At 37.4% G+C, this 20,826-nt stretch overlaps 1 protein-coding gene across 6 annotated transcripts in view; it reads left to right on the forward strand.

The window, feature by feature from the left end:
* PTPN4 (protein tyrosine phosphatase non-receptor type 4) overlaps positions 1 to 20,826 on the forward strand; it is a 189,491-nt gene that overhangs the window by 86,998 nt on the left and 81,667 nt on the right. For all 6 annotated transcript variants that reach the window (XM_020914513.2, XM_020914514.2, XM_020914511.2 and 3 more), the window contains exons 6-10: positions 1,981 to 2,025; positions 2,286 to 2,338; positions 2,691 to 2,811; positions 5,776 to 5,863; positions 15,478 to 15,566. In XM_020914513.2, coding sequence (XP_020770172.1) covers positions 1,981 to 2,025; positions 2,286 to 2,338; positions 2,691 to 2,811; positions 5,776 to 5,863; positions 15,478 to 15,566 — 396 coding nt within the window. The remainder of the gene's footprint in view (positions 1 to 1,980; positions 2,026 to 2,285; positions 2,339 to 2,690; positions 2,812 to 5,775; positions 5,864 to 15,477; positions 15,567 to 20,826) is intronic.

Raw genomic sequence — 20,826 nt, forward strand, 5'->3', positions numbered from 1 at the left:
TATGCTCATGAGTAGGGGTAGGACACCCTTAGCCACAGTTGCTCAATTTTAAGGATTGGTTTAAGCCCCACAGAAGGGAAGTCTGCTGTTGCACTGCCTTGCCTTGAGATTCTTTTTTGGATTAGTGGTTTAAAAAAAAGAAAAAAAAAAAGGAGTTACAGACCTTTCATCAAGTTAAATGTCATTTGTATTAACAGGTGCTGGCATAACTAGAGCTGGCATTTTCTTAGGAGTCATTACAATACAAATGACATTTCTTTCATACCTTTTTAGTTCAGTACATAGTAGATGTTTAGTGCATGATATGTTATTGTATTATTTTTACAACTTAAATCGTCTCTACATTTAGCTCAGTCATTATTAATCTATATTAAAGGTCTGAATTGTCTTTAAAAATTGGACTTTTATCACCATATTTAGGGCCCCTGTTGGAAGAGCTGAGACTTCTCAGTCCCCTTCACTCAGCTCTCAGAAGACCCACTCAGGGTTCTACAAGCTCTGGCAGATGACTGAAGGATTTCCCTCTAGGGAAAAGAAATTCTGAACTAACCAAATGTTGTTACATTAACTCTTTTGTTTATTGAAAGGATGACAGAGGGGAAGTATTTAGGGCCCCTGTGATACATATACTAGGCAAGTGATATTACTTCCTTTTTACAAATAGAGAAACTAAGGCTCCACCATATTTTAAGTAATGTGCTAAAGATCACAGGCTGGTTTAGCTTAAGATTTTAATTCTGGTTTCCACTCCATCAGTTCTTACCGCTCAGTGCATAAATCAAATTCAGGAAGCATAGATGTTATTTGTATAGGATTTACAGTATTATATCAAGGATATACACATTTCAATGTTAACTATAAGGCTGTTTCCCACCAGAAATCTTTAACTTTTAATTATGAAATCAAGTAAACCAGATAGAAATATGTTGTCTTGGGTTGAGTACATAGGTAATATTGTAATACTATGTATTAAGCCTCACAAGGAGTTTATGTACTTCATTAATATGAAGCCAGGATATTTGTATCAGCTGTTTTATATCTGATTCTCTGAAAATATTAATTACATTCTTTGGTAATTTGAATATTGTCATGAAACTCTTTAATAACTGTAATAGCCAAACAACTAAAATTTTAAATAATTTTGACTGTTGTGGTGTACTTTTTTTAGTGGGGTGAAATGAAAGTCTTAATTCTCTGTTTAAACATTAAAAGCCACTCAATTTTATCTTCTGCCCACGTGATACAGCACAGGTGCCTTTTCCCAGGCACTGATAAACCCAGTGAGGGGATGGCTGTACCCACCAGCAGGGACAGAAGGGCAAGGCCATCTTGAGAGCAACCTTGGTATTCTTGGTATAGGATACTTAAATTTTTGTTGGTTTTAAAGGAAATTGGCCTCTTGGCAATTTTAATAGTAGAGCAACAGTAGGGAAGGGAACTTTTTTCCCCCTGATCAAAGAGAGCTTTCTTAACTCAAATGAAGATGGAAAAGTGCTTTTCTACAGTTAGCAACTTCTTGTTGCCTGATGCTGTAGTGAGCAACATAGGGTATCCTTGACGCTGGCCTCCTGGCTCGGCAGAAAGAGTGCCTTTCTTCAGTTGATCTCTAGTGTGTTGCTACTGTCTGTTCTCTGTGTCTCTGACTCACGTTTCCTGTGCTTCCCACTTCTACTTTTGGCAAACACCAATCTTCAGAGTATTTCTCCCTCATCTTCTTCAGTCATGTAATTCTTAAAATCATGAAAGTTTTATAATAGAAGCTAGGGAAACAAAATATGTGAAGTATAAAATTTCATTTATCAAAGAATTCTAAATATTTGGATCCATGAATTTATGAAAGTTTATTTTAAAATATCTTTACATTTGCTAATATGTTCATAGCAAATATTTCAGTTTTATTTGTTAATGTAAATATACAGGTTTTAAAACTCTTTATTTTGTAATTCCAATAAATACTAATTATCTTTTTTTTCCCCCAAGGTACCAGTATTTTTTGCAAATCAAACAAGACATTCTTACTGGAAGGTGAGCTATTTTAAATTTTTAGTAATGGGCTTTAAAAATACTTTTAAGTCTGCATTTAGTAATTTGTGATCATTGCAGACAGATTATCTGCTGAAAGATGGCTCTGTGTAGCATGAATTCTTTTCATCAGATAAGTTCATTACTTAATAGCTAAAGATGTAAGTCACCTGGAAATGTCAAGTGTGGATAATATAATTTAAATTATAGTGCTTTTAAAATTATTGTTTAACCTTGGGTTATCTGCTGTTTTGTTTTATTAGATTGCCCTGTCCTTATAATACTGCTGCTCTTCTGGCTTCATTTGCTGTTCAGTGTAAGTATCAGCCAGATTTTGGCCAAATAGCATATGAGTGCATGGTTTCTGTTGATAGACCATTACCTTTAATGTATGAGTTATTGAGACATATGTTACCATACAGAAAAAAGTGCACAGAAAACATAATAAAACATCCAATTAGCAATTACTTTGGTACCTGGAAAGACTTTTTCTGAAGTTGTTTAAGACCTAGAAAAATGTTAAATGTGTCATTATAACTTGCTTAAATGGTAACAGTAGAAACAGATACTTTACGTCCGGAAATATAATGGAATTCATAACATTGTTGATTTGGCTATAAAACTTAAATGTTTGTTTATAAAGTGTTAAAATTTTTTCCATGTATTAGCTGAACTTGGAGACTACAATCAATCAGAAAACTTGTCAGGCTACCTCTCAGATTATTCTTTCATTCCTAATCAACCTCAAGAATTTGAAAAAGAAATTGCAAAATTACATCAGCAACATATGTAAGAATTTATTTACTTTTCTGTTTACTTAGTAAACTTCTTGATGGTATCTCTTCTAGAGAAATGTTTTAAATTATTTCTAATGTGGTTTTATTTACTTTATATAGAACAGTTGCTGTTATATAAAATAGTATGATTAGTATAAAGAAATGTAGGTAGTTTATACTAAAAAAAAATCACTTATTTCATAGAATGCAGGCATGCTCAGTCATATCTGACTTTTTGTAACCCTGTGGACTATAGCCTGCCAGGCTGCTCTGTCTGTGGGATTATCCCAGCAGGAATACTAGGGTAGGTTGCCATTTCCTTCTCCTGGGGACCTTGCTGACGCAGAGATGGAGCCCACCTTTCCTGTGGCTCCTGCAGTGCAGGCAGATTCTTTACTGCTGAGCTGTCAGCGAAGCCCATTTCATAGAATATATGAGGCTTATTTTCATGTCTGTTAAGAAACATAAAGCTATATGTAAACAGACATAGCATTTGCTGTTCTACAAAGTAGCCAATTCTTTAAAAAGGAATTTTAGAATATTAATAATGTACTCATAATATGCAGATCAATTTACTTAGCGTTCTTTCCCAGTTTTTAGCTGTGTGAAAGGAATCCATTCTGTTTGGTAATGACTCTGTGTGTTAGTCAGTCGCGTCCAACTCTGTGCGACCCCATGGACTGTAGCCCACCAGGCTCCTCTGTCCATGGAATTTTAAATTAATAAAAAACATTCTTTTGAAATAGTTTTTTCGTTCATAACAATATTCAGCTTTGATATTTTGTGAATCTAATTTTCTGTGACACGAGTTTTCAAGAAGAGAATTTATTGCTTTGAATAGAAAGTTGTATTGTTTATTGGTTCAGAGTTCAGTTTTGCTTTACCACACTTTTCAAAATACTCATGGAATATTTTGCAGTGTTACATATTGATTGAAAGACTAGATTCTAAGAGTCTGAACCAGATTCATTCAGTCTGGTTTGAAATTGTAATGAGGCAGCTTATATCTTATAACCTTGGCCCAATCACTCTATTTCTCTGCTTCCTTATATGTAAATTGGGGGTGATAAAGCTATCTGCCTCTGGTGTTATTTTAAGGATCAAATGAGTTTATATATACAAAGTACTCAGAATAGTGCTTGGCATATAGTAAGCGCTGAAGAAATATTCAGTTCAGGTCAGTTCAGCCTCTCAGTCGTGTCTGACTCTTCGCGACCCCATGAATCGCAGCACGCCAGGCCTCCCTGTCCATCACCAGCTCCGGGAGTTTACTCAAACTCATGCCCATGAGTCTGTGAGTTCTTAGTAAAAGGAAACTTACTTTCATTGAGTAATGGCCTATTTGTCAAAAACAGGTTGGCAAACTATGGCCCCCTGCTGCCTTTTGTATGGCCTACAGGTTAATAAAAGTGGTTTGTACATTTGAAATGGTTGAAGAAAATCAAAGAAGAATAACATTTCGTGGCACATGAAAGCTTGAGAAATTTCACTTTCCATGTCCATAAATGAACATTGGAACACAGATTCCCTCATTGTTCTACACACTGTAACAGCGGAGCTGAGTTGTTGCAAGAGAGACCTCTATGGCCTGAAAGCCTAAAGTGTTAGCTATCCAGCTCTTTCCAGTAAAGGTTTGCTGACCCCTAATCTAAAATAAGACTAGTGACTGGAAATTTTAACAGACTGGCTTCGTGAGGTGTGGGGATTGTTTTGTTCTAAAAGTAAATGCCATCTATTATAAAAGTTCTACACATACATATCAGAACCAAGGGTTTGAAGATAAATCAGATTTTTAAAAAATTTACCAATAATGAAAAGCTTCTTTTGTCAGGAGAATGTTTGTACATTTTACAGTGTTGGTTATATATTTCTATTTGCCTTTAAGAAATGATTCTGCAGATTTTTAAAGAAAGAAAAAAAATAGAATCAACCAGTTTAACTATGGGGCTTGGGGGAAAAGTAGAGTATTTATTTAACTTAATTGAATTTTATAGAAAACTGAAGTATATCTGCTTTTTTTTTTTTTTTTTTGAGGAATCCTGTTTTTATGTTCATACATTGGCAAGCTGCTTACTCCCTTTTCTGGTATCATCAATGAATGCTTATCTTTGCGTTTTTAATTTGCTGCTTTTGCTCTGCTGGAGCATGATGTCAGATAACCAAGGCTGTTAGAACTCTATATAATAGAGCGCTTTTAAAGGTTTGCATTTACAGTAGTGGTTTTCTCACTTGTGTTCATAAGAATCACTGGAATATGTCTTAAAATATAAACAATTTGAGCCCCTTTTATTGTAATGGGTTCTATAGAACAGTGCTTCTGAAACTGTCTGTGATGAAAGACTAGTTTTTCCCCCAGTCTCTCATGGAACAATACTTCTGAAAAATATAATAAAAATGAATTACTCAAAAAACAAAATGGAGAAATAAACAAAAGCTTTAAAAATTACAGTTACTTTTTGTTGTCATTAGAGGCAACAGATGTAAAATAACTCTGCCAAAGTGCTACAAAAGGCTGTGACCCTCTTAATTTTTGTCCTTCTTATGAGTCGGCCCCTGTCTGGGCACCACACCCTGAGAAACCCTGCTCTGGAGCTCGCCCCGAAGACTGCATATGTCAGAAGTACCTTGTGTGATTAAAATGCACATGTGGAGTGTAGACCAGATTTTGAAGGATACTTGTTTTAGCCTGAGAGTGACTTTATAACATCCATAAGTATAGCTTGGAACTTTAAAAACTTGACCCATTCTTGTGTTTCTGGAAAATAAGAACAGATTCTACAAACTAGTTAGCATTACTGAAAATGTACCCTCCAGAAAAGGTAGCTGTTACTGTGCATAACTAAGAGGAATAGTCGTACATTTTGTATTTTGTAAAAGATTTAATTAGAAGGCTGAAAATTTTCTAGATAAATAACCTTTATGTAACTTGGTCATATTTGTGATTGTTACAGTTTTTAACCTAGTGATGTTTTTACAGAGGCTTATCTCCTGCAGAAGCAGAATTTAGTTACCTGAACACAGCACGTACCTTAGAACTCTATGGAGTTGAATTCCACTATGCAAGGGTAAGTGAAGAAAACATTTTGATGTTGTTGACTTAAGCATAAATATTCAGTTAAAAAAAAAAGTTTTTATTTCCCTGATAGAATTAGGCAACAAATGGAATAGTGAGTGCCACCAACAGTGCATTGACAGTTTCCTCTGAATATAAGTAATTTTACTAACCCAGTCACTCAAGATTCATTACCTGACAAGAAGAATCATGAATTTTACATATTATTTTTCTTCAAGGTAGTGTGTTACAAGGATAATTTTTGCTGACCATAAGAGACAGTGCCTTTAGAATTTTTATTTTGCAAAATAAAAATTGTTACAGGAAAAGTAGTTATTTGTATTTTTAAATTTATGAAAATCATTATTATAAAAGATGATTTCACCTCACCAAGGCCTATATTACTATAGTCTTTTCATCTAGTGACATCATTATAAATTTTTATTTGTAAAGCACAAAATCAATTGTATTTGCATATTTTGGTTTTCCCCCTACACCATCCCTTTGTTAACATGAAATTTTATAATTACTGGCTTTTCCTGTATAACACCCTAACTTCTTTTTCACTGTGTCAATTTGCTGCTTCCACAAGACGGTTATCCTCCTACTATAAGCATACATGTATGTGGTGGTTCTTCATTTGTGTGCTTCTTCTAAAAAGGAATAGATTCCTTTTTATGATTGTTTTATCAAGAGGTTATATTCCTTTAGAAGTACCTGAAGTACAGCTGTTCTCTATACCTGATGAAAAGTGGAATTATAGGTAATCATCAGTTGAATTAATAGCTTTATGTTTTCTTGGGACAACTACTAAGCCTCATAAGGATACCAGCCTGAAGGGAGTTAAGTTTTCCTTAGATAATTGTTCTGAGTTTATTTTTGTATACAGACATATAGAGACCCATAGATAGACAGAGAGTAGTTTGAGGACTCAGAGCTCTGTTCCATGTCATGGTTTTATATAGGGCTTCTTTTGGCTGTTTTCTTGGAGGGGAGGATTGATTAGTTCTTATATTTTGCAAAGCTTGTGTCAGTCATTCCTTTAAAAAAATCAAATGACTTGCTTTACTCACGTGACTGTATTTGGTAATTCTGAGCTTTTGTGACTTGAAAACCTATCTGGTTCGATTTAAAGTGTTTAAGAAAGTTCCTCTTGAACTTTTTATGTTCTTTAAAATAGTCCCTTCACCCTTCCTCTCTCTCTGTGGCTATTACTTTTGGACATGATTCTCCAAAGGTAACAACTTGTCACTAGATTTTGTTTTTTTATTATAATACAGCTTAAATGAAATTGTCAGTATGTATACTAGACTGTGGTTAACAGTAAAAAGACCACTAAAGTCAGTCACTTTAGTCCTGAACAGTTTTCTGAAGGTAGTTTAGACTGCTGTCTGCTTTCTTTGGCTGCTGTCAGTGAAGTACAAAGAATGCTTGTTGTTATTCTTCAGTCTCTAGGTCGTGTCCGACTCTGCCACCCCTGTGGACTAAACCCACCAGGTTCCTCTGTCCATGGGATTTCCCAGGCAAGAATACTGGAGTGAGTTGCCAGTTTTTTCTCCAGGGGATCTTCCTGACCCAGGGATTGAACCTACATCTCCTGCATTAGCAGGCAGATTCTTTACTGCTGAGCCCACCAAGGAATGTTAGACATTCCTTTTCTAACTTAAGTGATATGGCTGGATCTCATACATAATTAACTGTTTTATTATTTATTGATTTAAGTTGTTTTTTTGTTGTTTAAATTATTACATTGTAAAACTCTTTTTCAGAAAACCATAAATGTGGAGTGCCAAATTAAAGGAATTTAAATATTAAGTATTTTGTACAGACCCAAAAAACATGAGCTAGGAAAAGGTGTTTCTATTGTATATGGATATGGAGAACTTAAGAAAATGTGCAGATATTAAGTGAACATGAAGAGAAATTTGCAGCATCAGAAACAAAAAGGGACAAAGGGAAGAGGGGAGAGGACACGTAAAGACAATACTTGTTTAAATAGAATATCACAATATTTAATTGAATATAAAATAATACTTTATTTCGAAAACCAAGGTAAGATCTTTTCTCTCTGCCTCTAGACTATAGGCTGAAAAAAGATCAGAGTGGAACCAAGATATTTATAGCAATCTGCAAGATATGAGACATCTTAGAACCTTCTTTGTGGTGCATCTGTTACATGCCTTGACATGGTAGGCACTGAGGATGACTTAGTGAACAAAACATCAGTTATCCCTGCCCTCGTGGAGCACACACGACAGTGAGGGGAAAAATTTAGAGCCTATACAAACAGTTAAATATTTGAGAATATGAAAGGGAAAGTACAGAATGCTGTGGGATCCTATAGCAGGAACTTCTAATCCAGCTTGGGAGCAGAGCATAGGGAAGGCTTCTTAGGAGTAATTTACTGAAGCCAGAAAAAATGAGTAAGAATTACTTAGCTAAGATAGTAGTTCCCATCATAGAGCTATCAGTATGAAGGAAGACCTGAAATCAAGAGAGAACATGGCTTGGTTGAAAACATGATGACATTTGGTATGCCTAGATGATAATATGAATAAGAGAACTCTAGAAAAGTATTGTGAATGACAACTTCAGGATTAGAGGAAAGGAAAAAAGATTTGAGGGGAGGGAGCATGAGAATATTTGTTTCTTAAAGTAACATAGTAAATGCATTTTTTCTTGGTGTTCGGTTGTATGAATTTTAACATGTGTAGATTCGTGTAACCACTGCCACAAACAGAATACAGAGCAATTCTATCACCACCACCCCTGCCTTGCCCCTAAAAAGACTCACTCCTGCTCCCCCTGGGTAGTCCAGCCTCGTTCTTACCCACAGTTTCTGGCCACAACTGGCTTATTCCCTGACTCCATAGTCTGTCTTTTCCAGAATGTCTTATAAATGGAATCATAGTATAGTATGTAACCTTTTGATACTGGTTTCCTTTACTTAGGGGCTTCCCTGATGGCTCAGTTGGTAAAGAATCTGCCTGCAATGTGGGAGACCTGGGTTCGATCCCTGGGTTGGGAAGCTCCCCTGGAGAAGGGATAGGCTTCCCACTCCAATATTCTGGCCTGGAGAATTCCATGGACTATGTATGGTTCATGGGTTGCAGAGTTGGACACAACTAAATGACTTTCACTTCACTGCACTTCACTTATTTTAATTAGAATAATGCATTTGGGATTGATCTGAGATACTGTGCTTCAATAGTTTATGCCTTTTATTGCTGAATTGTATTCCTGTGTGTGGATGTACCATGGTTTGTTTCTCCATTCACCCATTGAAGGATATCTGGGTTGCTTCCAATAATTTTTGTTTCTTTTTTTTTTACTAGGCCTACTGGAAACATTCATTTATAGTTTCTATGTGGGTTTAAATTCTCATTTATGTAGAGTGCAAATCCAAGAGAGGTCTTTCTAGATCATGCAGTAAGTGTATACTTAGCTTTATATAAAATTACCAAGTTGTTTTCTAGAGTACCTGAGCCTTATTGCATCCCCACCAGCTTATTTGCAAGTTCCAATAGATTTACGTCCTTTTCAGCATATGGTATTGCCCATTTTGTTTTGTTTTTAAGCTTTTCTGATAAGTGTGTTTTATCTCATCATGGTTTTACTTTGTATTTTCCTAATGACTAATGATGTTGGGGGGCTTCCCTGATAGCTCAGTTGGTAAAGAATCTGCTTGCAATGCAGGAGACCCCGGTTCATTTCCTGGGTTGTGAAGGTCTGCTGGGGAAGAGATAGGCTACCCACTCCAGTATTCTTCGGCTTCCCTTGTGTCTCAGCTGCTAAAGAATCTGCCTGTGATGTGGGAGAACTGACTCTCCACATGTACATCACTAGATGGTCAATACCAAAATCAGATTATTATCTTCTTTGTAGCCAAAAATGGAGAAGTTTTATACACTCAGCAAAAACAAGACCAGGAGCTAACTGTGGCTCAGATCATAAATTCCTTATTGCAAATTTCAGACCTAAATTGAAGAAAGTAGGGAAAACCACTAGACCATTCAGGTATGACCTACATCAAATCCCTTAAGATTATACAGTGGAACTGACAAATAGATTCAGGGGATTAGATCTCATGGACAGAGTGCTTGAAGAACTATGGACGGAGGTTCGTGACATTGTACAGGAGGCAGTGATCAAGACCATCCCCAAGAAAAAGAAAAGCAAAAAGGCCAAATGGTTGTCTGAGGAGGTCTTATAAATAGCTGAGAGAAAAAGAGAAGTAAAAGGCAAAGGGGGAAAGGAAAGATATGCCTGTTTGAATGCAGAGTTCAAAGAAGAGCAAGGAGAGATAAGAAAGCCTTCCTCAGTAATCAGTGCAAAGAAATAGAAGCAAACAATAGAATGGGAAAGACTAGAGATCTCTTCAAGAAAACTAGAGATACCAAGGAAAAATTTCATGCAAAGATGGATACAATAAAGGACAGAAATGGTATGGACCTAACAGAACCAGAAGATATTAAGAAGAGGTAGCAAGAATATACAGAAGAACTTTACAAAAAAGATCTTCATGATCCAGATAACCGCTAAGGTGTGATCACTCACCTAGAGCCAGACATCTTGGAATGTGAAGTAAAGTGGGCCATAGGAATCATCACTACAAACAAAGCTAGTGGAGGTGATGGAATTCCAGTTGAGCTATCAGGTCAGTTCAGTTGAGCTATCAGGTCAGTTCAGTTCAGCTCAGTCATGTTTGACTCTTTGTGACCCCATGGACTGCAGAATTCGAGGCCTCCTTGTCTTTCCAATGCCTGGAGTTTACTCAAACTCATGTCCATTGAGTTGGTGATGCCATCTAACCCATCTCATCATCTGCCATCCTCTTCTCCTCCTGCCTTCAATCTTTCCCAGCATCAGGGTCTTTCCAAAAGAGTCAGTTCTTCACATCAGGTGGCTAAAGGATTGGAGTTTCAGCTTCAGCATCAGTCCTTCCAATAAACACCCAGGACTGATCTCCTTTAGGATGGACTGGTTGGATCTCCGTGCTGTCCAAGGGACTTTCAAGAGTCTTCTCCAACACCACAGTTCAAAAGCATCAATTCTTTGGCACTCAGCTTTCTTTGTAGTACAACTCTCACATCCATACATGACTACTGGAAAAACCATAGCTTTGACCAGATGGACCTTTGTTTGCAAAGCAATGTCTGCTTTTTAATATGCAGTCTAGGTTGGTCATAACTTGCTTCCAAGGAGGAAGCGTCTTTTAATTTCATGGCTACAGTCACCACCTGTAGTGATTTTTGGAGCCCAAGAAAATAAAGTCACTCAGTTTCCACTGTTTCCCCATCTATTTGCCATGAAGTGATGGGACTGGAGGCCATGATGTTAGTTTTCTGAATGTTGAGTTTAAAGCCAACTTTTTCACTCTTCTCTTTCAGTTTCATCAAGAGGCTCTTCAGTTCTTCGCTTTCTGCCATAAGGGTGGTGTCATCTTCATATCTGAGGTTACTGATATTTCTTCTGGCAAACTTGATTCCAGTTTGTACTTCATCCAGCCTGGCATTTCTCATGATGTACTCTGCATAGAAGTTAAATAAGCAGGGTGACAATATGCAGCCTTGATGTACTCCTTACACGATTTGGGACCTGTCTGTTTTTCCATGTCCAGTTCTAACTGTTGATTCTTGACCTGCATACAGATTTCTCTGGAGGCAGGTCAGGTGGTCTGGTATTCCACTCTCTCGAAGGAGGTGGTCTGGTATTCTCATCTCTTGAAGAACTTTCTGCAGTTTGTTGTGACCCATACAGTAAAGGCTTTATTGTAGTCAATAAACAGAAATAGATGTCTCTTTGGAACTCTCCTGCTTTTTTTATATTCCAGCAGATGTTGGCAATTTGATCTCTGGTTCCCCTGCCTTTTCTAAATCCAGCTTGAACATCTGAAAGTTCATGGTTCACATACTGTCGAAGCCTGGCTTGGAGAATTTTGAGCATTACTTTGTTAGCATGTGAGATGAGTGCAGTTGTGCGGTAGTTTGAGCATTCTTTGGCATTGCCTTTCTTTGGGATTGGAATGAAAACGGACCTTTTCCAGTCCCGTGGCCACTGCTGAGTTTTCCAAATTTGCTGGCATGTTGAGTGTAGCACTTGAAGAGCATCATCCTTTAGGATGTGATATAGCTCAACTGCTATGAAAACAAGAGAAGCAAAAGGCAAGGAGAAAAGGAAAGATATACCCATTTGAATGCAGAGTTCCAAAGAATAGTAAGGAGAAATCAAAAAGCCTTCCTCAGTGATCAATGCAAAGAAATAGAAGAAAACAATAGAATAGCAAAGACTACAGATCTCTTCAAGAAAACTAGATACCAAGGGAACTTTTCATGCAAAGATGGGCAAGATAAAGGACATAAATGGTATAAACCTAACAGAAACAGAAGATATTAAGAAGAGGAGGCAAGAATACACAAAAGAACTATACAAAAAAGATCTTCATGACCCAGAAAATCAAGATGTTGTGATCACTCACATAGAGCCAGACATGCTGGAATGCGAAGTCAAGTGGGCCTTAGGAAGCATCACTACAAACAAAGCTAGTGGAGGTGATGGAATTCCAGTTGAGCTATAAGTTAAATAAGCAGGGTGACAAGATATGTCCTTGACATATTCGTTTTCCTATTTGGAACCAGTCTGTTTTTCCACATACAGTTCTAACTGTTGCTTCTTGATCTTCATACAGATTCCTCAGGAAGCAGGTCAGGTGGTCTGGTATTCCCGTCTCGAAGAATTTTCCACAGCTTGTTGTGACCTACACAGTAATGGGTTTATCGTAGTCAATAAACAGAAATAGATGTTTTTTTGGAACTCTCTTGCTTTTTTGATGATCCAGTGGATGTTGGCAATTTGATGTCTGGTTCCTCTGCCTTTTCTAAATCCAACTTGAACATCTGAAAGTTCATGGTTCACGTACTGTTGAAGCCTGGCTTGGAGAATTTTAAGTATTACTTTGCTAGCATGTGAGATGAGTGCAGTTGTTTGGTAGTTTGAGCATTCTTTGGCATTGCCTTTCTTTGGGATTGGAATGAAAATAGACCTTTTCCAGTCCTGTGGCCACTGCTGAGTTTTCCAAATTTGCTGGCATATTGAGTGCAGCACTTTCGTAGCATTATCTTTTAGGATTTGAAATAGCTCAACTGGAATTCCATCACGTCCACTAGCTTTGTAGTGATGCTTCCTAAGGCCCACTTGACTTCGAATTCCAGAATGTCTTGCTCTAGGTGAGAGATCACACCATTGTGGTTATCTGGGTCATGAAGATCTTTTTTGTGTAATTCTTTTGTGTATTCTTGCCTCCTCTTCTTAATATCTTCTGTTTCTGTTAGTTCCATACCATTTCTGTCCTTTTTCTTGGCCATCTTTGCATGATATGTTCCCTTGGTATCGCTAATTTTCTTGAGAAGATCTGTAGTCTTTCCCATTCTATTGTTTCTTCTATTTCTTTCCCTTGGTCATTGAGGAAGGCTTTCTTTCTTTCTTTCTTTTTTTTTTTTTTTGAGGAAGGCTTTCTTACCTCTCCTTGCTCTCTTTGGAACTCTATATTCAAATGGGCCTATCTTTCCTTTTTTCCTTTGTTTTTCACTTCCCTTCTTTTCATAGCTATTTGTAAGGCCTCCTCAGACAGCCATTTTGCTTTTTTGTGTTTCTTTTTCTTGTGGATGGTTTTGATCCCTGTCTCCTGTACAATCTCATGAACCTCATCCATAGTTCATTAGGCACTCTATCAGATCTAGTCCCTTAAATCCATTTCTCACTCTCACTGTATAATCATAAGTAAAAGTGATAGTGAAGTCACTCAGTTGTGTCCGACTCTTTGCGACCCCATGGACTGTAGCCTGCCAGGCTCCTCAGTCCAAGAGTACTGGAGTGGGTTACCATTTCTTTCTCCTGGGAATCATCCCAACCCAGGGATGGAAGCTGGGTCTCCTGCTTTGCAGGCGGACGCTTTACTGTCTGAGTCACCATGGGAGCAGTGCAGGAGGCATAGTCATAGGGGTCTGATTTGGTGCCAGCCTCAGTGCTCGAGTGGTTCTCCCCACTTTCCTCAGTTTAAGTCTGAATGTGGCAATCAGGAGTTCATGATCTGAGCCACAGTCAGCTCCTGGTCTTGTGTTTGCTGACTGTATAGAGCTTCTCCATCTTTGGATGCAAAGAATATAATCAATCTGATTTCATGACATCTTTGTAAATACTACCCAGGTCTTCGTTAGACTTCTGCCAGCCATCCCAGAAACATTCTTTATACCCTGTCCTAGCTCCTGCCTACCGTATACATTTTTTTTGTGGTTTTATCACCTAGTGTGCCTTTCTAGATACTATAATTTATTTTCCTTTATGTTTTTAACTGGATAACTTTAAATGCCTTTTAATGCCTTCTTCCCTTACTGTATAGAATTTTTTTGTTAAAAACTGGGCCATTTCGCCTTTAGTTTCCCACAGTCTGGACTTTGCTGATCACATATTCATGGTATAATTCAGTACGTTCTATAGGTCTAATGAAGTTTTCACAGAGAAGTTGGACTTGATCTAGACTTTGGTTAGGTTTGATATGATCCATCAGAGAGACATTAAGAAGAGATGAGAACAGTATTAATAAAACATATAATTTTGGGTATACAAAACACATGAGAGTGACCTGATGGGAGACAAGTTTTTACTCTAGAAATTATTGAAACTATATTTTAGAGGTTTTTTCCTAGGGAGACAGTTAACAAAATCTTGATTATATTTTCATCAGTTCTGTCTATATGTCATAGTTCTGTCTTCTGATCACATGAATGCTAGGGATAAAAGCATTATTGCTATATTAGCTTGCCTATAGTACATCTCAAGTTAGCAGTCTTGCATGCATGCTCAGATATGTCTGACTCTTTGTGTCCCCATAGACTGTAGCCTGCCAGGTTCCTTTGTCCATGGAATTTCCCAGGCAAGAATACTAGAGTGGGTCTCAAGTTAAGCAAAACTATTTCAAGACTTTTTAGCAACTGAGGAAAGTTTTAATTCTACTTACTTTGTTAATAGTTGCAAGTCAGTTGTTCAAGTTGAATCAGCATGAAAACTCACTCATCAAAGCACAATTCAAATTTTCTTCCACACTCTCCAACAGCTGTTCCCCGCTGTTTTCCTGGATGTTTTTATTGTATTATGTTAGTTAAAGAATTTCTCCTTATATTGGAAATACTGTTTTATTACAAATTGCCTTTCACCATGCTCTGAACTCCAGGTTTCAGTCACTTTTGCGATCTTAACACCATATTTACACAGTGATTGGATCACAGTAGTTTTAGAAATGGAAAGATGGATACTAACTTTCTATGAGATGTAGTCTTTGATTTTCTATCCCAGAGAGTCAGTTCCAGTTATAAACTATGGAAAATCTGAAGATTATTTTTGCCTTATATTAATGAATTTTAATAATGTAACATTTAAATTTGATTTGAAGTATGTCTTATTTTTATGATGTAATAGTTGCCATATGGGTTTATAAATATTGCAGTTACCTGCTGCTTTTGATATAATGTCACATTGTGTAAAAGAACTAATGATATTTAAAAATTATATCTTTATCAGTTAAAACTCATTTTCTTAGAATTCCCATTTTTGTTTGTTTGTTTTTTGAAGGATCAAAGTAACAATGAAATTATGATTGGGGTGATGTCAGGAGGAATTCTGATTTATAAGAACAGAGTACGAATGAATACCTTTCCATGGTAAGAACTTCTGTCAATACTTTCACTTTTACTATTATATTACCAAATATAGTTCATATTTTTGTTGAACTATTTAATATTATCATACAACTTTATCCCACTTCAAATCTACTAGAAGATAGAAAAATAGTTGAATTATGTTTTTAAAAAATTTCTTAGCTTAAAGAAAATACCACTTTGCAAGTTTTTCCTCGTAGACAATCTCTAAATTTGTACTGTAGTATTATAGCTAATATCATCATGTTTACTGTGTGTCTTGCACCTTGCCAATTGCTTTGTATACAGTTGTTGTTTAGTTGCTAAGTCGTGTCTGACTCTGTGATCCCGTGAACTGCATCGTGCCAGGGCTTCCCTGTCTTTCACTATCTCCCCGAGTTTGGTCAAACTCGTGTCCATTGAGTCAATGATGCTATCCAACTGTCTCATCCTCTGCCGCCCCCTTCTGCTTTTGCCTTCAGTATTTTGCAGCATCAGGGTCTTTTCCAGTGAGTTGGTTCTTCACATCAGGTGGCCAAAGTACTGGAGCATTGCACAGAGTATTGAATACAGTACTTCCTTTACACGCGTCTGATGGGTGCTGATTTATTAGCTGGAACACTGGCGTGGTTTAGATTGGTGTGGTGACTCCGTGTGGTTTGAAGCTCATGTTTCTTTTGTGTCATTGCTTTACTGCCCTTAGCATGTTGTCCTTGTCCTAACTGTCTAGTGACTCACCAATCGTCACTTTTGTATCCCAGAGTGAGCTAGAAAGAGAAGTAGCATATCCACTACCCTTAAGGGGATAGCGTGAAAAGTGTAAAAACCACATTGATTTTTGTGCATATGTCGTATAAATATCTTAGGTTTTTTAAAAATAAACACAATGATTTTCACTAAGGGAAGAAAGAAAGAAAGTTAGTTGCTCAGTTGGGTCCAACTCTTTGCAAGCCAGTGGACTGTAGCCCACCAGGCTCCTCTGTCCATGGGATTATCCGGGCAAGAATATTGGAGTGGGTTGCCATTTCCTTCTCCAGAGAATCTTCCCCACCCAGGGATCCAACCTGGGTCTCCTGCATTTCAGGCAGATTTTTTACTGTCTGAGCCACCAGGGAAAGGTTAGGGCTTCCCTAAGCCCAAGCCCTTTCTAAGGAAGAAATAAATACAAAAGAAATATGTTGCATCTATCTGTTTATTTATGTATCTCCTAAATGAGATGGCCAGGCTTTTCAATATCTATGATTATTATTAATAGATTTTTGTAATTAGTCACTTATATAACACTTAATAGAAATATGATAACTGACAGAAGCTATTATTTTAGAAAATCACCACAATTATATTGAGAAAAGAAACATAAATTTCCCTGGTAGGTCACTATCTAGGAAAAAATTAAATATAAAATAAAAAGTTGATGCAGTGAACCTCTTCAAAATTAAATATTTTTGTTCTCCAGAGGACACTGTAAACAAAACAAAAAGGCAAAACTCAGTCTTCATAAAGTATATAGTTGATAAAGGACTTGTCCAAAAAACTTAAAGGACTCTTAGGTCCTTTAAATTTTTAACTTAATCTAAAAGAATAGGCAAAATTTGTGAATAGATACTTCCACCAAAGGAGTTATACAAATGGCAGATAAATGCAAAAAGATGCTCAGTCATCAGTGAAATGCAAGTTAAAACCACAGTGAACTATTTTCGTTCACCCACTGGAATAACTCCAATTAAGAACAACAACAGCGGAACTTCCTTGGTGGTCCAGTGGATAGGACTTCATGTTTCCAGTGCAGGAGACTTGAGTTTGATACCTGCTCAGCAAACTAGATCCCACATGCTCAAGTAAGAGTTCGCATGCTGCAACTGAGACCTGATGCAGCCAAATAAATAAATATTTAAAAATTTAAAAAATGATAGTACCAAGTGGTGGCAAGGAAGCAGAGCACCTAGAAATCTCATATATTGCTGGTGGGAATGCAAAGTAATAGACCAACTTAGGAAAACTGGCATTTCTTAAAGATTAAATTTAGATTTACCGGATAATCTGGCAATTCTGTTCCTAGATATTTGCCCAAGAGAAATGAAAACATAAGTTTGTATAAAGATGTGCACACTGTGTTCATAGCTATATTATTCATAATAGCACAAAACAGAATTTCAAATGTCCATCAGTTGGTGACACCACAGGCAAATTACATCTATGCAGTGGAATACTGTTTAGCAGCAGAAGAAGTGAACTATTCATACGCTAAACAACATGGGTGACCCTACCTTCAAAACATGACGTCAAGTGTAAGAGGCCTGATTCAAAAGATGACGTACTGTTTCTCTTTATATGAGATTCTAGAAAGCACGTATTATAGAGACAACAGACTGCTTGGTTGCCAGGGATTAAAAATGAGAGGAAATTGACTGCAAAGGGATGCGAAGGTGACATTTTCAGGTGATGCAAATTGCTATATAGTGATTTTGATGGACGTTATACAACTCAATACATTTGTTAAAACTCATTGACTTGTTCATTTAAAATTGGAGTGTTTCATTTTATATATAAATTATACCTCTCTAAAGTTCATAAAAGAAAGCCAAAGGTCATTTCATATTTTATTTCAATATCTTTAAATTCTTCTGTGTAATTCAACTTGTGTTATGGTTAGAGGAAAGTACAAAACAGCTTGAGACATGGTCCTTGCCTAAAAGTGAGCACATAAAAATTAATTACAAAACATAAGATTGTTGAGTTAAGTGTTTCAGAAAAAGCAGTTATGATTGTTTATTTTCATAATGGTAAATGTGTATCTTCAATTTTAATGCTTTTCTGATTTACTGAAGAGAATTAACATTTTTTACTAACTTTACATATTACGTAAATGTCAAAATCAGAAATTCTTTTCAGATGATATGGGTTAAAATTAAATTTTTCTGTATTTTCAAAATTCTTTAGTGTGTGTGTATATATATATTGATTATTATAAAATAAGATTCTGGAAGAGTTTTTGACAAATTACTTTGGCAGTACCAATGATATAATTTTACCAGGGAAAATTTTAATGTCTTCATGATATTTAAGGTGGTTTTTTTGTTTTGTTTTGTTTTAATTGGAGGATAATTGCTTTACAGTATTGTGTTGGCCTTTGCCTTATTTGAGGTGGTTTTTAAAGGATGAATAGAAATTTCCTCAATGAAGAGGGATTATGGAAGAGGAATGTGTTTCTGGAAGGTTCAGTCAGAGAATTTGGGGTAAAGGTACCAAACATTTGCAGAGGCCTCATAGTAAGAAAGGCTGTGGCAAGTTCAAATGATGGGATATGTGGTTTGATCTTTGTTTATTTGTGTTTGGCTGTGCTGGGTCTTGGTTGCTGTGCGGACTTTTCTCTAGTTGCAGAGAGCTGGGGCTTCTCATCTTGGTGGCTTCTCTTGTTGAGGAGCCCAGGCTCTAGGCACGTGGGCTCAGTCGTTGCAGCTCACAGGCTTTGGAGCACAGGCTCAATAGTTTTGGTGCTTGGGCCCAGTTGCTCTGTGGCTTGTGGGGTCTTCCTGGATCAGGGATCAAACCCACATGTGGATTCTTTACCACTGAGCCACCAAGGAAGCCCCTGATTTTTCTTTTTTTTCCCCCAGTTATCTTCACTGAGGACAGAAGCAAGGGGGTAAGATTTTAAGATGATACTGCTTAGAAGAGAAATTGGGATTCAGATTTTGACGGATCTTATACATTCTGCATGCTGTTGTTCAGTTGCTCAGTCATGTCCGACTCTGTGACTCCGAGGACTGCAGCACACCAGGTCCCCCTGTCCCTCACCAGCTCCTGGGATTGGCTCAAGTTCATGTCCATTGCATCAGTGATGTCGTCCAGCTGTCTCATCCTGTGTTGCCCCCTTCTCCTGCCTTCAATCTTTCCCAGCATCAGGGTCTTTTCCAGTGAGTCAGCTCTTCACATCAGGTGACCAAAATATTGGAGCTTCAGCTTCAGTGTTTTCAATGAGTATTCAGGGTTGATTTACTTTAAGATGGACTGGTTTGATCTTCTTACGGTCCAAGGGACTCACAAGAGTTTTCTCCAGCAGCACAGTTCCAAGGCATCAATTCTTTAGCACTCTGCTTTCTTTACGGTCCGGCACTCACAACCATACATGACCACTGCAAAGACCATAGCCTTGACTATACAAACCTTTGTTGGCAAAGCGATGTCTTTGTTTTTCAACACACTGTCTAGGTTTGTTATAGCTTTCCTGCCAAGAAGCAATCATCTGATTTCATGGCTGCAGTAACCATCTACAGTGACTTTAGAGCCCCAGAAGAGGAAATCTGTCCCTGTTTCCACCTTTTCCCCTTCTATTTTCCATGAAGTGATGGGGCTGGATGCTGTGATCTTTTTTTAATATTTAGTTTTAAGTCAGCTTTTTCACTTTCCTCCTTCACCCTCACCAAGAGGTAGTTTAGTTTCTCTTTCCTTTCTGCCATTAAAGGGTATCACCTGCATATCTGAGGTTGTTGATGTTTCTCCCACTAATCTTGATTCCATCTTGTCACTCACCCATTCTGGCGTTTCTCATGATGTGCTCAATGTATAAGTTAAATAAACAGGGTGTCAGCAGACAGCCTTGTCTTACTCCTTTCTTAGTCCTGAGCCGGTCAGTTGTTGCATGTAGGGTTCTAACTGCTTTTTGACCCACATGTAGGTTTCTCAGCAGACAGGTAAGATAGTCAGATATTCCCATCTCTTGAAGAGTTTTCCACAGTTTGTTAGTAGGTTTCTCAGCAGACAGGTAAGATAGTCAGATATTCCCATCTCTTGAAGAGTTTTCCACAGTTTGTTATGATTTGCACAGTCAAAGGCTTTAGCGTAGTAGATGAAACAGAGATAGATGTTTTTTTGTGGCCCCACAAGAGACTGAGCCAGACTTGCCTATCAGTGTCCAGGAGTCTCCAGTGGAGGTATGGGTTGATAGTGGCCTGCCACAGGGCAGGGTCACTGACTACAACAGTCCTGGGAGCCGCGGCGGGCTGGCCTAAGTCCTCTCGAAGGAGATTAAGGCAAGGAAGAAAATCACTCACAGATTTTAATGCATTTTATTTGTACCTGATAACCCTGCAACTTGGATGTCCTTAGCATTGTTTTGTGGATAAGGAATAAGAAATGCCAGAGAAGCTAACTGGGCCAAGGTTAATAAGTTTGATAAATATGAAGTGGAACCTTAAGCTTGGGTCTTTCAGATTCTGAAACACAAGCTTCTCAGTTAACCTCTTCTTTCAAAAGTAGAGCTATGTGTAGAAAAGTTATGTTC

This window comes from Odocoileus virginianus, chromosome 13, assembly GCF_023699985.2.
Source record: "Odocoileus virginianus isolate 20LAN1187 ecotype Illinois chromosome 13, Ovbor_1.2, whole genome shotgun sequence".
Classification (NCBI taxonomy): domain Eukaryota; kingdom Metazoa; phylum Chordata; class Mammalia; order Artiodactyla; family Cervidae; genus Odocoileus; species Odocoileus virginianus.